Source organism: Notolabrus celidotus, chromosome 12 (assembly GCF_009762535.1).
Source record: "Notolabrus celidotus isolate fNotCel1 chromosome 12, fNotCel1.pri, whole genome shotgun sequence".
NCBI classification, from domain to species: Eukaryota; Metazoa; Chordata; class Actinopteri; order Labriformes; family Labridae; genus Notolabrus; species Notolabrus celidotus.
The window spans coordinates 6,017,553-6,034,983 of NC_048283.1; the positions used below are offsets into that span (position 1 = coordinate 6,017,553).

The following is a 17,431-nucleotide window of genomic DNA, read 5'->3' on the forward strand; positions in this document are numbered from 1 at the left end:
TTTTTATTTCAAGTCGAGACACAGAGAGAGCCGCAAATACGCACATACAGTCGTCACCCTCCTATTCTTCTCCACACAGTGGCAGGAAGTTGTCCAGATATCCGCAGGGCCTCTAAAAAAAAAAAAAAAAAAAGAGCGAGTGGACAAAGTGGGCTGGGTGGTGGTGGTGGTGCTGCTGGAAGGTGTTGGTGGCCGTGATGGAATATAGCTCAGAGTTAACTTTTTATGGTGAACAGCAGGAGTGAAGTGACACCACAGAGAAACACATATACAAACACTTTGAGTCACTTCTGGAGATCAGAGGGAGGTTTACCAAACAGCTGGACTTGACTACAGAGAAGAGAAGGCAAACAGCTGGTGACCTGAGGGACGGGAAGATGTTGGCACTGAGGACGTTTATTCTGCTGGGGCTGAGCTGGACATGTCAAGGTGAGTCTGTTTTCTTATTCTTTAATACGAACATGGTATCAGTTCAAAATGTACTGAAACTATCCTGGGGCTGTGGGCTGTCAAACTGAATCATCATTTCCTCTATACTTTGTAAAAGTAGTTTTTTAACTTTGTAGTTTCCAACTTGACATAAAACATTCAGACAGAAGCCCTATATTTGTACTTTTACATGAGAAAAACCTTTTGTAAATGTAGACATTGATTTAACTTTGATTTAGGTCAATATAATAAACCATACTTCTACAAAACAAGTTTTTGGAATACTTTATGGGTTTGTAAAGTGGTTTATATTTCAGAGCACTAAGGAAAATAAGTTTATTCAACATATTATTCCTAAAATGTATTACACAAATGAGATTTGCCTGGTTGGTTATCTCCACTAATCTGGCCAATGATGTGAAACTGTAATATTAGACAAAAGAAGAATATGATTTAAAAAAAGAACTACTGAATCAAAAACTTGTCACCTGAAAATTACAAAAAAATTGTTGAATTATACAAATAAACTCATTTTAGAAAATGCTGAATCTAGTGAGAAATAGGGTGATATTATTGTTATCTTTCTTCGCTTTCTGATCAGTGCTGCCCCCTGCTGGTCATTTGTAATAATGCAGATTAGTGGTGGTTCTACAGTGACTTTAAGATTTACATCCTAAAGCTAATAGTAATAACAACTAACAATATTTAGTTATTGGCTGTCCAAGTGTTTTTTTTGTATTGATTACAGCTTTTTTTCTCATTTACTCATTCTGATACAATATTTTTCTGTAAGGGATAATGCAAAGAGGTTTAAGAATGATTATATTTCTTCAAGTGAAAATAGTTTGTTACACTCACAATAGGAGCTGCATCCACAGTAACAGTAAATGTGCTAACTAAGCTGTCAAGAGGTAAGTAGCTAATTTCTCAGTTGTTTCAATGGAAATTTAAATTAGTATTTACTGTATGCCTTCCTATCTTAGCTTATTTTAACTCACTTTAAATGCTAATTTAAAATTAAAATTTACCTTTAATATATTTCTGACTTTTCTATGATTTATTATACATTTGTCATTTGTTTGACATTTGTTTAATTGTGCTCTGTTATGCTTGTCTGAATGTCTCCAATGCTTTTAATATTTTAATGTAAAGCACATTGAGTTGCCCTCGTGTATGAAATGTGCTATACATTAAAGCTGCCTTGCCTCAACGACTAGTCAAAAGGAAGGAAAACTGCAGGTGAACAGCAACTAATTGTTTTGTAGAGTGTAGCTAACGTTAAGCTAGCAAAGCAGCTAGCATCACCAGCCTTCAGTCTAACTAGCAGGATAGTGTCCAAATGCTTAAGCTAGCTACAGATTACTCTAGTCCAGTGTGTTTATGTCAGTTAAACCAGGCACAGTCTACTTAAAACTTTATATCCATGATCTGATCACAATACTGCCATCAAGAAATAACAGACCGTTGTTATGACATGTTGCTATGTAACGACCAATCAGATTCAAGTACATCACACAGCTGTGAGATATTGAATTATAACAGATACTGCTTTTATTCCTCTTCTATGTGAAAGTTTGTCTCAAGTCAAACAAAATTGATAAAATCTCAACATCTGTAATCTCTATTGTTTTGTGCTTATTTTCTGCTATGACTTTATGATCCCCCGCACACCTGCCAAGCCCATTGTCCAGCTCCATCACATTCTTCATTGCCATGGCGACAACCTTCGACCTTTATCGAGGCACGGCCCACTCCATTTCCTGCAGCTATTCGTTTCTCCTGGAAACTTCCTGTTTATGTCGGGGCCATTTCCTGTTTCCTTTAAGCGGTCCATATCAGGAGCCACCTTTCATAGCTTGACCTGCATTGTTATGAATAGTTGCTAATGCACTGAAACAATGAGTGGTTTCAATATGTGGGTGACTGAGTCCTGCGATAAAATACTCAGTGAAAGCTCTTTGCAAGGGAGAAACACAGCTTTTTCACAGTAAATTACAAATACATTTGGTTGAAATGATGAGATAAGCATTCATGAGAGTTATGGAAGATATTGTCTGTGCTGTTAAAGTTAACCTGCGATCTAAATTGGTATTACATACTGTTGTTAGTTCTTCTTCTTCTGCATAACACTCATAAAACAAACCATCAAATATCTCTGACTCAGTACAAATGAACCATTTTAACAATTAGCCATTATAACTGCTAAACCATGATTCCAACGTATGTACATTTTGCATTACTGAACTATTTTTTAACTTGTGTTTTCATCCTCAGCTGCGTCTGGTGATCCATGGGGCCAGTGTCCAGTCAACAGAAAGTGTAAGGACAAGTTTGGAGACAAGTCATGCGACAGAGAGTGTATGGAGCCCGAGTGTCTCAGAGACGGCTTTGACTGCATCAAGGACAGGAGCCACTGCAAGTAAAATATATTTGCTGTTATTTTTTCTTAACATTACAAAGATATAATAGAAACATTTCCATTTTCATAGTTCAAGTTGCAGGTTAAATTATTTAAATTAAAATCTAATTAAATTTCAATTTTCAATTGCTGATGTGTGACTCCTCTGCTTTTTGTGTTGTTTATATAGTCTCTATTTTTTTTTTATCTTATTCTCTTTGTATTCATTCTTGTAACAGTTTTCACATTCATTACTTAAGCTCTATGGTATTATTTCATGTCCTACAGACTCAGGCTAGAGACCAATGCAAAAATATAAAAGCAAATTATGAAATATGTGCCATCACAGTTTTTAGTATCAGTACTTTGTGTTTTTTATTAAAAAAATATACAAAGGAGATTTAAATAATAAAATGGTTTTGAATTTTCTAGGATGCCTATTTGTGCAGCATTATTTATTTAAGTTTAATAGTTAATTAATAGTTAATAAACAGAAAATAAATGTATTATGAAACACATTGTTAAATAATACTAGTGATTTGAATGCATGAAAAAAGTTTCATTAAAATGTCTATAATTTAACCTGATGGCAGTTTTAAAACATTGCATTACTGAGGATTTTTTAAAGTTAGTTTGGGCACTCTAAGTGTAAAGAGAGGTTTTTTTTAAATAGTGTTTTGACTGTAAAAAGAACCCCATCATAAGCCCTAGGTGTAAAAAAAATAAAGTTATAATAATTCTCTTTTAGTCTGTTTTGCTTATTCTGCTTTCTGTCTTTTTCCCAGTCCGAGCCACATCCTGTACTGCCGTGACCATTATGCAAACTCCCACTGTGAACAGGGATGCCACAGTGCACCCTGTGGATGGGACGGCAGTGACTGCTTCAAACACCAGAGCCCCCAGTGGGCCAAAGGCACCTTCATCCTTCACGCCAACATCCCACATCAACGAGGCACCGTCTCCAACAGCTCCCTGCTCTGGGCGCTCAGCGTCCTCCTCCAGTCACCTCTCAAACTGAGAGGCTCCGCCCCTCTCGCCCCAAACAGGAACTTATTTGACTTTGACGCTCAGCAGCTTGCCACCCTGCTATCTCATTCATCAACGACTGACTCAAATGGGTAAGTGCTGAGGGGAATCCCAAGCACGGTGAGAGAAAACATGTTTTAGATAACTCTTGTTCAACCAGTCTGATTAGTGATCACAACCTGTTGCAGGCGTTTGCGGAACCAACCACAACAACCTGCTACCAATGCAACTACATCACCAGCAGTTCAGTTAGATATTCTGATGTGTCATGCAAGTAAAGGATGATGTAGCTAAAAACACATTGCCTGTATAAAACATGGCCACAGTCCTAGTGACATCACCAATTGGTTCCTGAGGAGGCAAGTGAAGCTAAAAGATGCCAGTCACCATTGAGGTTTAATATCATGTGCAGTGTCTTGCATGTAATTAATGTAACAGTTAAGTGAAAGTGGGCCAAGAACAGAACTTTGGGGAACTCCATTAAGATGGTCTGAACTTAGCCAAATGACCAGCAGGGACCCTGTTAAATATATCCATGTATCCATGTTGGCTGTCATTAAAGTCTATGTTGGTGATTTTGTGTTTGTTAAGTATTAGGGTGTTAGTTTTTTTAGTTTCCAGATATTATTTTTTTAAAGGCCTCAGTTATGACGTATATGCTCTCTCCCTCTGTTTCCTTCCCTCTCTCTCTTTCCTTAGCTCCCTCTTCTTCCTCCAGGTGGACAACAGGCCATGTTCCCGTGTGCCCGCTACCTGTTTCCCCTATGCCACCGAGGCAGCCAGTTTCCTGCGCGCCATCATTTTGCTGAAGCCTCCCTCGTTCCACACCCGGCCGGAGCTGAAGGCCGTCATCAGTATAAGAGGTGTCCGAGAGGAAATAGGAAGCAGGGAGGAGGATACCGAGATAAAGGAAGTTAAAGGTGGGCTTGCATGTCCGAGTTCATACACACACACAAACACACACACATCCAACTTTGAATGTTATCCAAACAAAAGACGTGAAACACCTTTCCGTTTCCAGTATGTAGATCTGTTGATGGTCAGTGTGGGGCTTAACCTTTAAAGCAGAAGAAATTTGAGTACAACTAAGTGAATCATATTTGATACACAAGTTATCTAGAGCTCCCATTGAGATTATGTTTTCCCCTTAAAACCTGATAAATAAAACCAGATACACACAGTGCCAATAATCCAACAGAATGCAGAAGGCCTGCCTTTAAGAACCATCTACAAAAAGGGAAGGCAAGTAAAGCATTCAAACTTCAAGAAGATAATTAGCTGGAACAAAGCAACATGTTTTGACCTTTTCCTCTCATAATGTGAAATTGTAAATTGTGTTGTAAATGTGTGTATTTTATGCCTTTTATGCATTCCATAAAGCGACAGTGCCTCTAAGTAAACTAATTCAAGGCTTGAACAACATATTTGGAAGTATTTTTATAGGAGAACTGGGATGTCTTGAGCCTACTTTTTGCTCTAAATGCATCCTGTTGTAATACAATTACATATTTTAGAATTGCCTGTTCCTATGGGTCTGCTCAGTTTTCTTTTCTCTATTCTCACTGACAGCTGAACGCGGACATGCATGTATGTATTTTATTTACTCCATATTCCCTTGATAATGAGCATTTACTGTTTCTGAAGATCTCAACTTATACTGTTATCCACAAAAACAGCTCTGTAGTCCCAAAACAATTAGAAAATAGCTCAAGATTGGAAGAAAACCAACTGAAATTAACTTGGTATCATGGGGAAACTATTATTATTTCAAGATAGTGAGATAAATCAGTCCAGGTCTCAAGAAAACAACTGGAAAGTACTTATTTTCTCTGAAAAACAGTGATGAAAAAAATGACAAATGCGTGTCTGCTTAGTCTCAATAGTTCAGAGAAGAAATACAGAATAATTTGAGTCTTGGGTATTTGTTTTTTAGCATTAGTGGCATTTAAGCACAGAAGAAGTAAACAACAAAAAGCAATGTGAGCAAAGGTCTACATGAAAAAGAAAGAGTATAGTGGAGGGAGGAAAAGATTGGACCTCCAGGGGTTAAAAATGTGGTGTGCATATTTTCAATGTTATAAAAAGTTAACCTGTATATTGGGACATTTAATGACAGTTGAGTCAAATATGATGCTTAACAAAACTCTTATATGCAATGTGTTATTGAATTTATTTTGTCCTTTATTAGGTAAGTCCTATAATAAATCCAGATTCATTAGAATTAGATTTTTATGAAAACTGATTTGATAGTTTAGCCCTTAAAGGTAGCATCACCTGTTGTTGTTCAGGTGTGACTGTGAGTAATTCTTCCATATCAGCTCTAACATTTATCCCTCCCTCTCAAAGAGCCGACTCCTGCGTGGCTCTGGGCGGTGATAGCCATCGCGATCGGCCTGCTGTTGGTTCTGGCCCTGGCAGCCCTCTTGATAGTGAGGAGGGTGAGGCGACAGCGGGCGGAGAGGGAAGGCGGCGGCCACAGGGTGAGACACCGGTCCACAATCACAGACAACAACGACTCCAAATCTAAGGCCTTGGCGCCGCACACGGCCCTCCAAGAGCAGAGGGTCAGGTCGAACAGGGAGAAAGAGAAGATCAGCTTGAGGAAAAAGAAGAAAGCGAAGGAAGCAGAGAAGAAAAGAAGGAGGGAGCCGCTGGGGGAGGACGCCATTCGAATGCGGTGAGTGAGGAGAGAGGATGTTTTGTCTGCTTGAGAAATGATGTCATGTAGAAAAATATATGGTGTGTACTTAAACATGAGAGTGGTCATCCTGTACAGTTAATGAAAAGGCTCTTCCTGTCAATCAGTCAGAATTTACCTTTGTCCTGTTATTCTTTTGAAGCACGTCTCTGCCTCATATGAAGTACACGATGTATCCACTACAATTAAAGAGTACTTAAGAGGAAGCAGGCTCATTAACTCTTAGATCAGTCCCAGTGATTTTCCTTCAGAATATTTTTCTGACTTATTACTCAAATTTGAGTAAAGTAAAGTACAGCAGAGGCACATCCTCAGCATATTCCCTTACTTAAATTATATAATTACAACAACACAGTATACCATAAGAGAGAGAAGGAGAGTTCTCCTTTAATTTGACTGGAGGTTCTGAAAGTAGTTCAGAAAAGGTCACAACACATTTTTTTAATATTTTGTTGCAGCCAGCAGCAGAGCAGTGGAGCTTTTCAGAGGTTTAGGCCACTCCCAGTGATTTCAGCTTTTCATGACCTTTAGTTTTAGTCCATCAGGAGTGTGGTGAAGTTATAAGATGCAGAGCTGACTTGATTGACAGGCGTGAATACTGAAGCTGTTGGTTAGGAGGCTCAAGAAGTGATTGAAACAGACTTTCTTTTACAATTTCCACAACTAAGATTGATGTTGAGTGATATTTTTGAAAGGAAAAGAGCTGAGTTTATTTGTGTTAAAATCGCTACTAACGTGAAGAAAATCAGCAGGTATGAGGTTTTGTTTTTTTTTGAATATTTTATTTTGCTTTTCAAATTTAAACACGTAGACAGAAAATAGACTTATACAAAGGACATAAAGGAAGAGAGGGAAGCCTACTGTATGAGAAGAGTTAATATTACAGACAGAATACAGACAATAGGAAGTTCCAGGATAACGATTAAAATCAATAGAAAAGAGAGTAATAATAAAAATAATAATAAAAATAAAAAATATAAAAATTACAAAAACTGATAGAGACAAAAATGAATCTTCAAGACATTCTCAATACAATTTTGTTATACAGTGGCACAGTCAATAATGTGAGATGGCAGGTTTTCCATGTAGTCCAGATAGGGTTGCCATATCTTATAAAATGTTTTACTCCTATTTCTCAGACTGTAAGAGGTACTTTTTGTCCACAAGGGGGCGCCAAAATCAACACAAACTGAAAGTTCCTTACAGGACCTTTAACTTTGACGTATATGCAGCCCGCTTCTTTACATCACACACGCTCAACAGCAGTTATGTTGACTTCAGAATATCCAATATGGCTCCCACCGACGATTGGCTTCAAATCAGCGCTTCAGAAACAGATGTGTGATGTCACGGATACTACGTCCGTTATTTATACAGTCTATGGATGAAAGTCATTATGAACACGTTTTGCCAAATAAAATTTGGGCAATTAATCTTCTTAAAAAAAGTCAACTACCTCTCTTATCAGTGTAACTCCTGCCTCACACGTCAATGAACACAGAGAAGTAAAAGCAGTATACAGTGTGACCACATGAGAGCCACAACGGTTTCCTAACGGGCCGTGTCGAAACCCCACTTTGGTTTTCAGACCCCTAAAAAGAGACCAGGATATAGGAAGTGATACAGACTTCACCCAGAGTTCAATGGAAGACATCAGTGCGAGATGCTCACGACGACAGGAGGAAGCCTCCATCTGTGACCACAGGAGCCCTGAGCAGAAACACTACAGAGGAGGAAACTCACAACTCACTCAGTCTCGCAGACCTGTACAACGTAAGACCAGACATTCACATCTTAAATACTGTTATTCAAGATGTTTCTGATTGGAAAACCACTGAATTATACATAAGCTTTTACATCAGTATCAAGCCTTTCATGTTAGTTGTAGAGCCACTTTCAATGAGTATCGTTCTCCAGCAGCTCCACCTAGAGGATGGGAGAGAAACGCCATACCTCCTCCTCTGCTCAGTCCTCCACAGCAGGTCTGTGATTTACTTTATCAGCATATTTCATCCATGTTCTGAAGAGCCAGCTTTAACTTTTAGTGTTTTTATTTGTATTCTTTGTCTCTAAGTGGAGTTGAGTGATGTTTCAAGAGATATTTTTTTATGTCTCTTTGTTTTCCTTAATCTGTTTTAAAGTGTTTGTATCTGTTATAGCACAAATTATCTTGTTTAGTGTTAACTGTTTGTAAAAAAAATCTATGTAGCTTAAACAGCTGGTCTGAAATGTATATGTAAATGTGAGTTTATCATGTCATCTTGTTTGCAGTCTGCAGAGTGGTGTGGCCCTGATGGCTCTGTGGTTCTGATCCGGGCGGTGCGTAGCGGTCTGGACAGGGTGGTGCTGGAGCTGCTGCGAGCAGGAGTGCCCGTCAACAACACGGATCACACTGGTAATTCACCTGTCTCACTCTTTACTTATCAAAGACGTATACACAAATGTTGGGCTCAGCTCCATCGCTGGTCAAACAGTGTTAGCGCATAAATCTTTGTGCCTGTTGAAACTTCTGAAATGCAATCAGGCGTGCTGCTTGGTGACTTCAGGGACAACTAGGCAATGACTGCAACAACTTGATACCCATGGAGTTTCACAGGGGTGCTGAATCTTGGTAGTTAAAAGAGAAAACAGAGCATATTTTTATGTTTTCATTAAAAAAAAGTTCCATAAGCCTGAGATAGTTATCTTGTTGATTCAGGATAATAGGGGATACATTTTTCTAAAGTTGATGCAAAAGTGTGGTAGGGGGAATAAAATGCAAAATGCCTCTGCAAAAATTAAAAATCTAGTTTCTTCATTAAAGGCTTTTGTAGCCAGACTTTAAAGCATGCCTACACTGCTACACTCAGTCCTCTATGTGTTCAGGCACTGTATGTTAAAAACTCTTATTTACCATGCCATGTTTGTTTATGGAGCATAAATGGTCTACAGCTCATCTCAGGAAATATAAACCATGTAAAGCTCTTAATCAAGCCATTTCCTGACACCTGTACTCTGAGGGGTTGAGTAACTTACCCCTTCTCTTCCCTCTTCTCCCACCCTGTGCTCATCTCTCCGTGGCTTCCATCGTCTTCCTCCTTCAGCTCCCCTGCTGCCCTCCTCTGACTCAGAACAGAGTTAATGAGCTCAAACTTGGGTTGATGGACATATTAACACTGCTGCTTACATTCTCCTGGCTTTAGCTGTCTTTTAATCTAACCATCCCTCTGTCCGCTCCTTCATCCATCTCATAGTTTTCGATCTCTCCTTCCTGTCTCAGTTACCTCATTCTTAATTTTTGGCTGAAATCATTCATCTCCACCTCCCATCACTCCCTCTGTTCTCCCTCTGTTCTTCCTCTGGGCTCAACTCTGTTATGTAATGGTTGTTCATTGGCTGACTTACTCCCTCACCTCCCCTCCACTCACACTGTCTCTCTCAGGGAGATCAGCCCTGCACTGGGCATGCTCAGTTAACCACCTCTCCCTAACAAGGACCCTGATTCGCTACGGGGCTGCTGTGGACCTGCAAGACAACAAGGTAAGTTTTGACTGACTTTGATTCAAGCTGAACATCCTCCACATGTTACCAAATGCTATATTGATTGTCATTCATCCCATAGGGCGAGACAGCACTCTTCCTCTCCGCCCTGCATGGTTGCTATGACACAGCCAGACTCCTCCTCCTCCACGGAGCAAACCTGGAGCTGCGTGATCGAAGAGGACGTCGGCCAATGGATGTGGCCAGAGAAGGCATGCATCACCAGGTCTTGGAACTCTTACTGGCTCACCAAATTCAAAGAGGACCAGTTACCGTCGAAGCAGCCAATGAGATGCTGTGGGAGGAGCGTGCTCTGATGTACTCACCCTGGGTCGGGTCACAGGGCATACCTGGAAGAAGTGCCTCCTTCTCAGGGATCATAGGCCATCGAGATATGACCCCACCTCCACAAAAGTAAGTCCATGCTGCATGCACGGACGACATTTAAGGGTCTCTGTGTTTATGTCTTAACATCCAGTGTCTCTTCTTTGTAAACCTCTCTGATACTGCATTGTCTAATTTTGTGGCAATCTTCTACTCTTGCCAGTGATTGGTCGATGAGCCGGGTTCAGTACCCCGCCCCTCAGAACTGGCGGCCACAGCTCAACCAATCAGCCACAGCGCTGGTCCCTCCGAGAGTCATGGGCCGCTCACCTCGGCCAATCAGCACCTTACAGGAGGTGACCTCAGAGGACGAGGATCGTGACAGGCATCAGGAAGCTCCCAGAGCCGCAACACCTCACTTCCTGTCACCTCAGCCCGCCCCTCGGCAGCGTTCCTTTTCCTGCACCCAGCATGCATTGCAGCGTCGGTCCAGTGCCCCTCAGCCTGAGCCCAACTATCTCATCGTAACAGACAACTCAGCCCATGAGCCCATAGAGAGAGTGGTTGTTTCTCCTCCCACAGATGCTGCCGGTCACTCGGATCGCCTGCCGATGGTAAACAGTGATAATCTGAGTAGAACAGAGCAAGCAGCGCTGAGTTCATCGAATTCAGAGCAGAAATCCAGAGGTGAGAGGTCAAACAACAACACCGACTCCACACAAACTGCCCTGTAGAGAATAGTGCAAAAAAGCAGGAGGATAATCACAGACAGTGAAAGGCACTGAGTTCAGGTTTGACATGAGGTATACTTTGTTATGAAGCCCAAAGCAAAGCAGAAGACCCAAAGCTCAAGGGAGCCCAGCCCTTATTTGCATGAGTTTTTGGACCATATTCCTCCAATGTTTTCTTACAGATTTACTTTTTGTATTACATTTTGTAAAATAAATTCGACCAAATAAATGCACGTCAGCACTTGGAGATGTTCCTTCCCAAACTTTCCTACTTTTAACTCAGCTTAAGCTTTAATTATTATCGCTGTAACTGTCTTTTCTCCAGAGAGGGGAATACTCTGTCTGAGATGTGTGCCGGTCAAACAGAATGATTACAACAGTCTCCCTGAAACCGCAACATTTAATGACTATTGTTGCGAAATACTGTAATATAAATACACTTTTACAAAATGTAAAGATTGTTTGTTTAATGAAAGCGGAAACAATCCAGAACCAAGAGTCTTTTTCAAGGGAAAAGAAATGTGCATGAGGTTGCACAGAGATGTCAGAGTCCTGCTGAGGCATGCAATAAAGGGACTTTTCATGCAACTTGTTTGGATTTTGAATTTTGTTCCACATTTTTACAGATGAAGGGTACACAATGAGGCTGTGACTGTACTCTTCCAGTGATTATAGGTGCTTGTATCCCAAAACAGAGAGAGAAGACAAGGATGATTCTAAGAGCCCCTGACTGGCAGAGGCCCTAAAAGTTTTATAACATTTGCAGTAGTCAGGTGTGAGGGCCAAATGTGATGATTTTTCATGGGGCCCAAAATCCCTGTCTTATAATTATAGACCTTTTATAAAATATTCAGCATCATTTTCAAATTGTAGTGGTACCATGTACATTAAAGGATGTATTAATAGAAAACAAAATGTGCATTACAAAATGTGATGTCTAAACAAGCTCTGATATTAAGATAATTTTCAGTTTACACACTTAAATAACCATGCCTGTTACTATCCTCATAATATACTTTGAGCGTGAACATTAGATTTATTTTTTTATTTCATACACAACCTGACAAATTGGCTATGACACAATATTTTCTCCCTCGTAGAAGACGAGGCAAACAGGACCGACCGATTTGTTCAAAACTAGAGGGTTCTCTCTCCGCGGCTGGCACGTGCCAATGAAGATCAAAACAGATTCATACATCAGATTTCTTCAGAAACGAGGAATGGTTGAGGTTTCAACTGGTTCTCGTGGGAAAAGAGGAAATGGCGCCACTTTTACAGCTTTATTACCTGTTAGATTTGATACGTCAGTAAAGAGAAAAGGTGGCACAGAGCAGAGACACTTCCTACGTTCCCACGCACACTCGACCACGATTGAGATGGAAATGAGGTACAGACTGAATTAACTGAGCTGAAGGGAAGATATTTGAAAGAAGGGCATCCAGCCTGAGAACAGTTTTACGCACGCGATTCTTTACGCAATTAATGGTGACTGGAGTCATTCAAACTTTTCATATTCACAATTAAGACTCTGTTGAGATGGACCAAAAAAATCAGATTGTGTGGACGTCAGCGCAAGAAGTTCTAGCATTACGCACGGATTATGGCACCATTTTACGCATGGATACAGCTCCTCATTTACTTATATTTTGTTAGCAGCAACTTTTTTATTTTTGATAGATATGATTAAACGTTCATACTTTCATTCTTACACATCACCTTATGATGTTAGAGCAAACGTAGATTTTGCAATGGTTTGATATCCGTGTCATATCAAAGAGTGATTTGGTTTACATGTATCGCATGTTTCTAAATGATCACTACCTCAGGGTAAGTTTTAGTGACACGAGCTTTAAGCTCGTTCATCTGTGTGAAACTGTGAAACTTCACCGCATGGTGCCTCTCTTGTTCACGTGCGGCAGCACACGCTCCCAAGGCACGTGCCATGTATGTAGACAATCAATGAACATGAACGCATTGTTAATTTTTCATTTTCTTTATTTACGAATGACAAATATAATAAATTAAGGTGCAAAATACATCATACATGACACACATGACATGAGTTGGTCAATAAAAGTTGTAGCAGCACGTTGTGTGAATACATTAAAATGTACAATATATACAAATATATCACAATTATCGCAAAGCTGGGGGTCCATGTTCAATACATTGTACTGAAAATATCCAGGTAGAGTCAGATGGACCACAGACGCTGTTGTGTGAGTATGAATCAGCATTTAAAGTCATTAAAGTTCACTTTGTGGAATCACTGCGTGGTGGTCAGGGCCAGGGTCTCCACAGACTGTGGATGATAGACTGGCTCTGAGGTGGGCTCCGTTTGCTCCCCCGACTCGATAGTTTATGGGGCTGTTGGTGTGTTTGGGGAGTACGAAGGGATTCTTCACTGAGTCTAACGCAACTGCTCCCCTTGAGCGAAGGCGTGCAGATTCTATACCCGGACCTGTCTATCAGCGACCGAAGAATAGATCTGGACGACTTCCTGAGGTGAAGAGATTTGGATGGAGAATGATCTTCAGATTGGACGCCTGCTGCAGCATCAGAGACTGAACAGGAGAAGCGAGCAGCAAAAGAAGCATCGAGTGCTGCTCCAGACCACAGGCCTTTCCCATCAGGTCCCAAGAACTGAGCAGCTTTCTGCAGGCAGCTGGAGAAGCCGTCTTGATAGGAGTGTTTGTGGCCTCCACCTCCGTCTTCAGCTCTCGTCCTTTCTCCTTTAGCAGTGTTCTGTAGGAAGAGGACTGTGTGCTCGAGGATCTCAGCTTTCTCAACTCTCCTTGAAGTCTCATCCTAAAAAAAGAGATAATAGTTAATACACTGTCTCCCAGTCCACATTTAAAGACTTTTAATCTGCACTCTGAAAATAACGGACCACTTGGGCTCAGTGGTCTGTACCTGTCTCTGAAGCAAGAGAGTCTTAAGGCTGTCCAGGCTGTGGTTCATTCGCTCACGTCGACGTCTCTCCACCTGAGGTTTGAGACTCTATGACACAGAAAAAAGAAAATAACGTCAGTGAATGTACATCATTTAATTGTTCCAGTCTTTTTAAATCCAATTATTTCGTCCCAAATATATAATAAAGTCTGTCTCAGATAAATAAGCACAAATAAAGGTCCTTCTGCAGATCTTGAAGTAAAATGTAATGATCCATGAAAGCATTAGTATCACACATACCTTTCTTTTGGCCTTTGCGTCCTCTAAATCCTTAAACAATTTCATCATTGTGATCCGAGGTGATTCCAGCGTTGATTTCAGATGTATCTGTCTGTCAGCAAAAGCTGATTGTGACCACCCTCTCCCAAGTGAGGCCTTTTAACCCTTAGGTGGGCGTGGCCGTAGGCTCCACCCATCACAGCCTTCATTTTATAGCTTTTATAGCTATAGGTAACCCATGCTGAAACCTACAACTACTAAACAAAGAAGAAATGTTACAAAACAGAAACTTAAATACAAACGTGTGTCCAATTTGTGAATGTCTATTTAATATTTGGCATTTTAGTATACCCTACTGTCTTCATGTGACTCTTATTCACCCTCAAGTTTAAGAAATAAGTGCTAGCCATGACAACAAAAAGGGGCAGCCTATAATTAAAACTTAAAGAAGAGTTTGGAGTAAAGCATTTGTTTGTTCATTTCTTTTCTTAGCTGTTTGTAATAGTGCGTTTTTGGCACATTTGGTCAAGTATCTAAATCTGAATACAGACTGAACGACGCTCCAATGGACCCTTTACTAATCTGCGGGCACGTGCAGCTGCCAAGCCGTGTGTGAGAGGCACGCGCCTGTGAAAGGTGTTACCAGCTCGTGTGACGCTTATTAACATATGTGAGGGAAAGCAACACACATCCGCCAGAACAGCATGAGGCCCAGACAAATGACTGTGGGTGACTTCTCGCGCCTTTTCTTTGGCTGGCGTCACGAGACGTTTTAGAGCCGATTCTGCAAACTTGGGGGCAGGAGCTATGAGAAAAAGTAGCGAATAAAGAAAACACATTTGAATAAGCACTCTCACTAACGTGTCTGGTGATTAAGATTTGTTTAAGTCGTTCAGAAACAATCTAAAGTTGATCAGCAGTGTGCGTAAAAAACCACTTTTTTTCCTGCCTTGCTCCTTCGTCTATTGTTGTGGATGCAAGACAAAACTATACTGAAAATACTGTTAAAATATTCATATATTTACTTTATTTAAATTCTGTAACTTGATCTAAAAATACTCTGAAAAGTCTACAGGAAAAGCGCCTGTACGCCATGCGTAAAATTGCAGATACCTGTGAAATAATGAGAATCACTGTGCCAAATGGTGACGCCTGTCGTGAAGAGACTGTGAGCAACAGCGCGTGGGAAAGAAGAAGCAACGTCTCCCCCATACACTCTTTTTAATGATGTATCGATTTTGACAGGTAATAAAGTGCGAATAGAACTCACTGTAGAATTTTCCCATGAGAAGGACTTGGAGGAACTACTCGCACAGCTTGATTCTTCTCATACTTAGCAAAAAATAATGCTTATAATAAGTAACTGCGTCTTATTATGGATTTATCTACCGAGCAACTTTTCTTTCATATGCATTTTTTTCTATGAATGCATTACATCTAGTCAAATGTAATTGTAGTTCTCAAATAGCCCCTGTGAATTCTCTAATTTTAAACTTTACGCGTCAAATGTACCCTTTACGCACAACTTAAATGTGTTCAGTTGCAATATGGAGGAACCCATTTTTGAGTTATGTCACAGCCTAAATCTATACGTGTTCCACTCTTGTGGGAACCTAAGAACCATCTCTCCTCCAAGCACACTTTATGAATGAAGTATCTGTTTTCACAGGTAATAAAGTGAGCGTGTCGCCCCCTGATCCACGTTCTCATGAGAAAGAGATGAGGGTTATTCTCCCACTGTCACACTTATTCAACAAACTGTCTGCTGTGGTGTCAAATGCCAAATGTGCATGGACTGAGAGACAACATAATTGGAGTCATTTCGTTGTAAGAACGCGTGACCATTTGCCTGATTATGAAAGCTCATCGTTATACACAACGCTGATGTCACTATAGTCCTCTGCAGCGCTGAGAGACGCTTTGGCAACATTTTAATTTGCAAGTCATGGGTTTAAAATAAGTGCTGGAAAAGATTAAATAGACGAATACACAATGCAAAACTAATCCATAAGAAAATTTGAATTTGCAATTGTTTTGACTTAGAGTAATATTTCATCTTACGTGGTCAAGTTAGTTTTTGTAGGTACTGTATGAATAAGTAATTACTGTGGTATCGGCTGAATAAAGGTGGAGAAAATGGACCCAAAAATATTCAGCCACACCAGTTTTAGTTATAGCTTTCTCTAATGTAACATGTTTAGGTCCTAAAAACAAAGAAGTTAAACGAAGACAAATCCCCTGTATAAATGGACACAAGCAGAAACATGCCATGTTTGATTTACTCAATGTTTAGTTAAAAAAAAAAAAAGTTGAAATAAATGTAAAAGTTGTGGAGTGTATGCACAAACGACTGAAACTAAAGATGGATTTAAACTCTTTGGTTTATTCTACCCACTCATAAAGAGTCCTTTTGCTCTCGGACCCTTTCATTTCTAATTATAAATAACGTAAGCAGACACGTGCAGAGCTGCAGCAGCTTCAGCAGCACGAGACCACTTCACACCTCACAAGACACGCGCCAGCTTATAAAAAAAAGACTAACACTTGATTGTTTTCACGTCAAATCGAGGACTTCCGGTTAATGTTTTATTGTTAAAAGGAAAAAAAAAAGTTTCATTCCAGAATAAATTGAAAGTTATCGTTTCTTTTCGTTAAATCTGCGCGTGGCTCTTGTTTTGCTATTGTTTTGTAACCCCTCATCATAACTTAGTTGGCACGTGCCAAGGACTTGATATGGAGCTACACTATATTTGAACTTCAGGATGGATAAATATTAAACTGAGATAAGTCACAGACTGAGTTGAGTCTATTAAATCAAAATAATTTATAATACGACTGTTTTACAACTTTGTGCCAAATAATTGAATAAAAATAACTCAGAAAGAAACTAAAACAGCTGTTAGTGTTAAAAAGACACCATGTCTCTTTATTATTATTTTCTCCTGAGTTTTATTTTTGTATTTGATAAGATTAATTTCAAACACATACCAGGTCGATGCAGGTAAAAAAAAAAAAAAAAGAAAAAAAAGTAAAATCAATTATATTAAGTCCTTCGACTACTTTTTAGTTAATATAAGGCAGACTTACAGTCACGAGCTTAACAAGCACTCGTGAAATCATTTAAATGAAGGGACA

The 17,431-nt window shown here is 39.9% G+C and overlaps 2 protein-coding genes across 3 annotated transcripts; one reads left to right on the top strand and one right to left on the bottom strand.

Annotated features, from left to right (window-relative positions):
• Positions 1–137: 137 nt before the first annotated feature.
• On the top strand, positions 138–11,716 carry notchl (notch receptor, like). 2 transcript variants are annotated; one of them, XM_034697059.1, is made up of 11 exons: positions 138–429; positions 2,704–2,848; positions 3,613–3,945; positions 4,553–4,773; positions 6,200–6,530; positions 8,140–8,324; positions 8,469–8,533; positions 8,823–8,946; positions 9,973–10,070; positions 10,153–10,484; positions 10,618–11,716. In XM_034697059.1, the coding sequence occupies exons 1-11, from the start codon at positions 378–380 to the stop codon at positions 11,126–11,128; spliced, it is 2,397 nt and encodes a 798-aa protein (XP_034552950.1). In that variant the 5' UTR covers positions 138–377; the 3' UTR covers positions 11,129–11,716. The 2 variants fall into 2 exon arrangements, with proteins under 2 accessions (XP_034552950.1, XP_034552951.1); XM_034697060.1 differs by having other exon boundaries at positions 8,472–8,533.
• Positions 11,717–13,072: 1,356 nt separating this feature from the next.
• Positions 13,073–14,998, bottom strand: LOC117823179 (transcription factor HES-5-like). Its single transcript, XM_034698266.1, has 3 exons — positions 14,318–14,998; positions 14,039–14,125; positions 13,073–13,933 (listed from the first exon to the last, which is right to left on the bottom strand). The coding sequence occupies exons 1-3, from the start codon at positions 14,363–14,365 to the stop codon at positions 13,406–13,408; spliced, it is 663 nt and encodes a 220-aa protein (XP_034554157.1). The 5' UTR covers positions 14,366–14,998; the 3' UTR covers positions 13,073–13,405.
• Between the last annotated feature and the right edge of the window lie 2,433 nt (positions 14,999–17,431).

Bases quoted from the DNA above. Each gene is read 5' to 3' on its own strand.
- notchl (XM_034697059.1), top strand. From the start codon at position 378: ATGTTGGCACTGAGGACGTTTATTCTGCTGGGGCTGAGCTGGACATGT. The intron at 2,849-3,612 runs GTAAAATATATT...TCTTTTTCCCAG, and splicing joins AAGGACAGGAGCCACTGCAA to TCCGAGCCACATCCTGTACT. The intron at 8,534-8,822 runs GTCTGTGATTTA...TCTTGTTTGCAG, and splicing joins TGCTCAGTCCTCCACAGCAG to TCTGCAGAGTGGTGTGGCCC.
- LOC117823179 (XM_034698266.1), bottom strand. From the start codon at position 14,365: ATGATGAAATTGTTTAAGGATTTAGAGGACGCAAAGGCCAAAAGAAAG. The intron at 14,126-14,317 runs GTATGTGTGATA...TCTGTGTCATAG, and splicing joins ACGCAAAGGCCAAAAGAAAG to AGTCTCAAACCTCAGGTGGA. The intron at 13,934-14,038 runs GTACAGACCACT...CTCTTTTTTTAG, and splicing joins CTCTCTTGCTTCAGAGACAG to GATGAGACTTCAAGGAGAGT.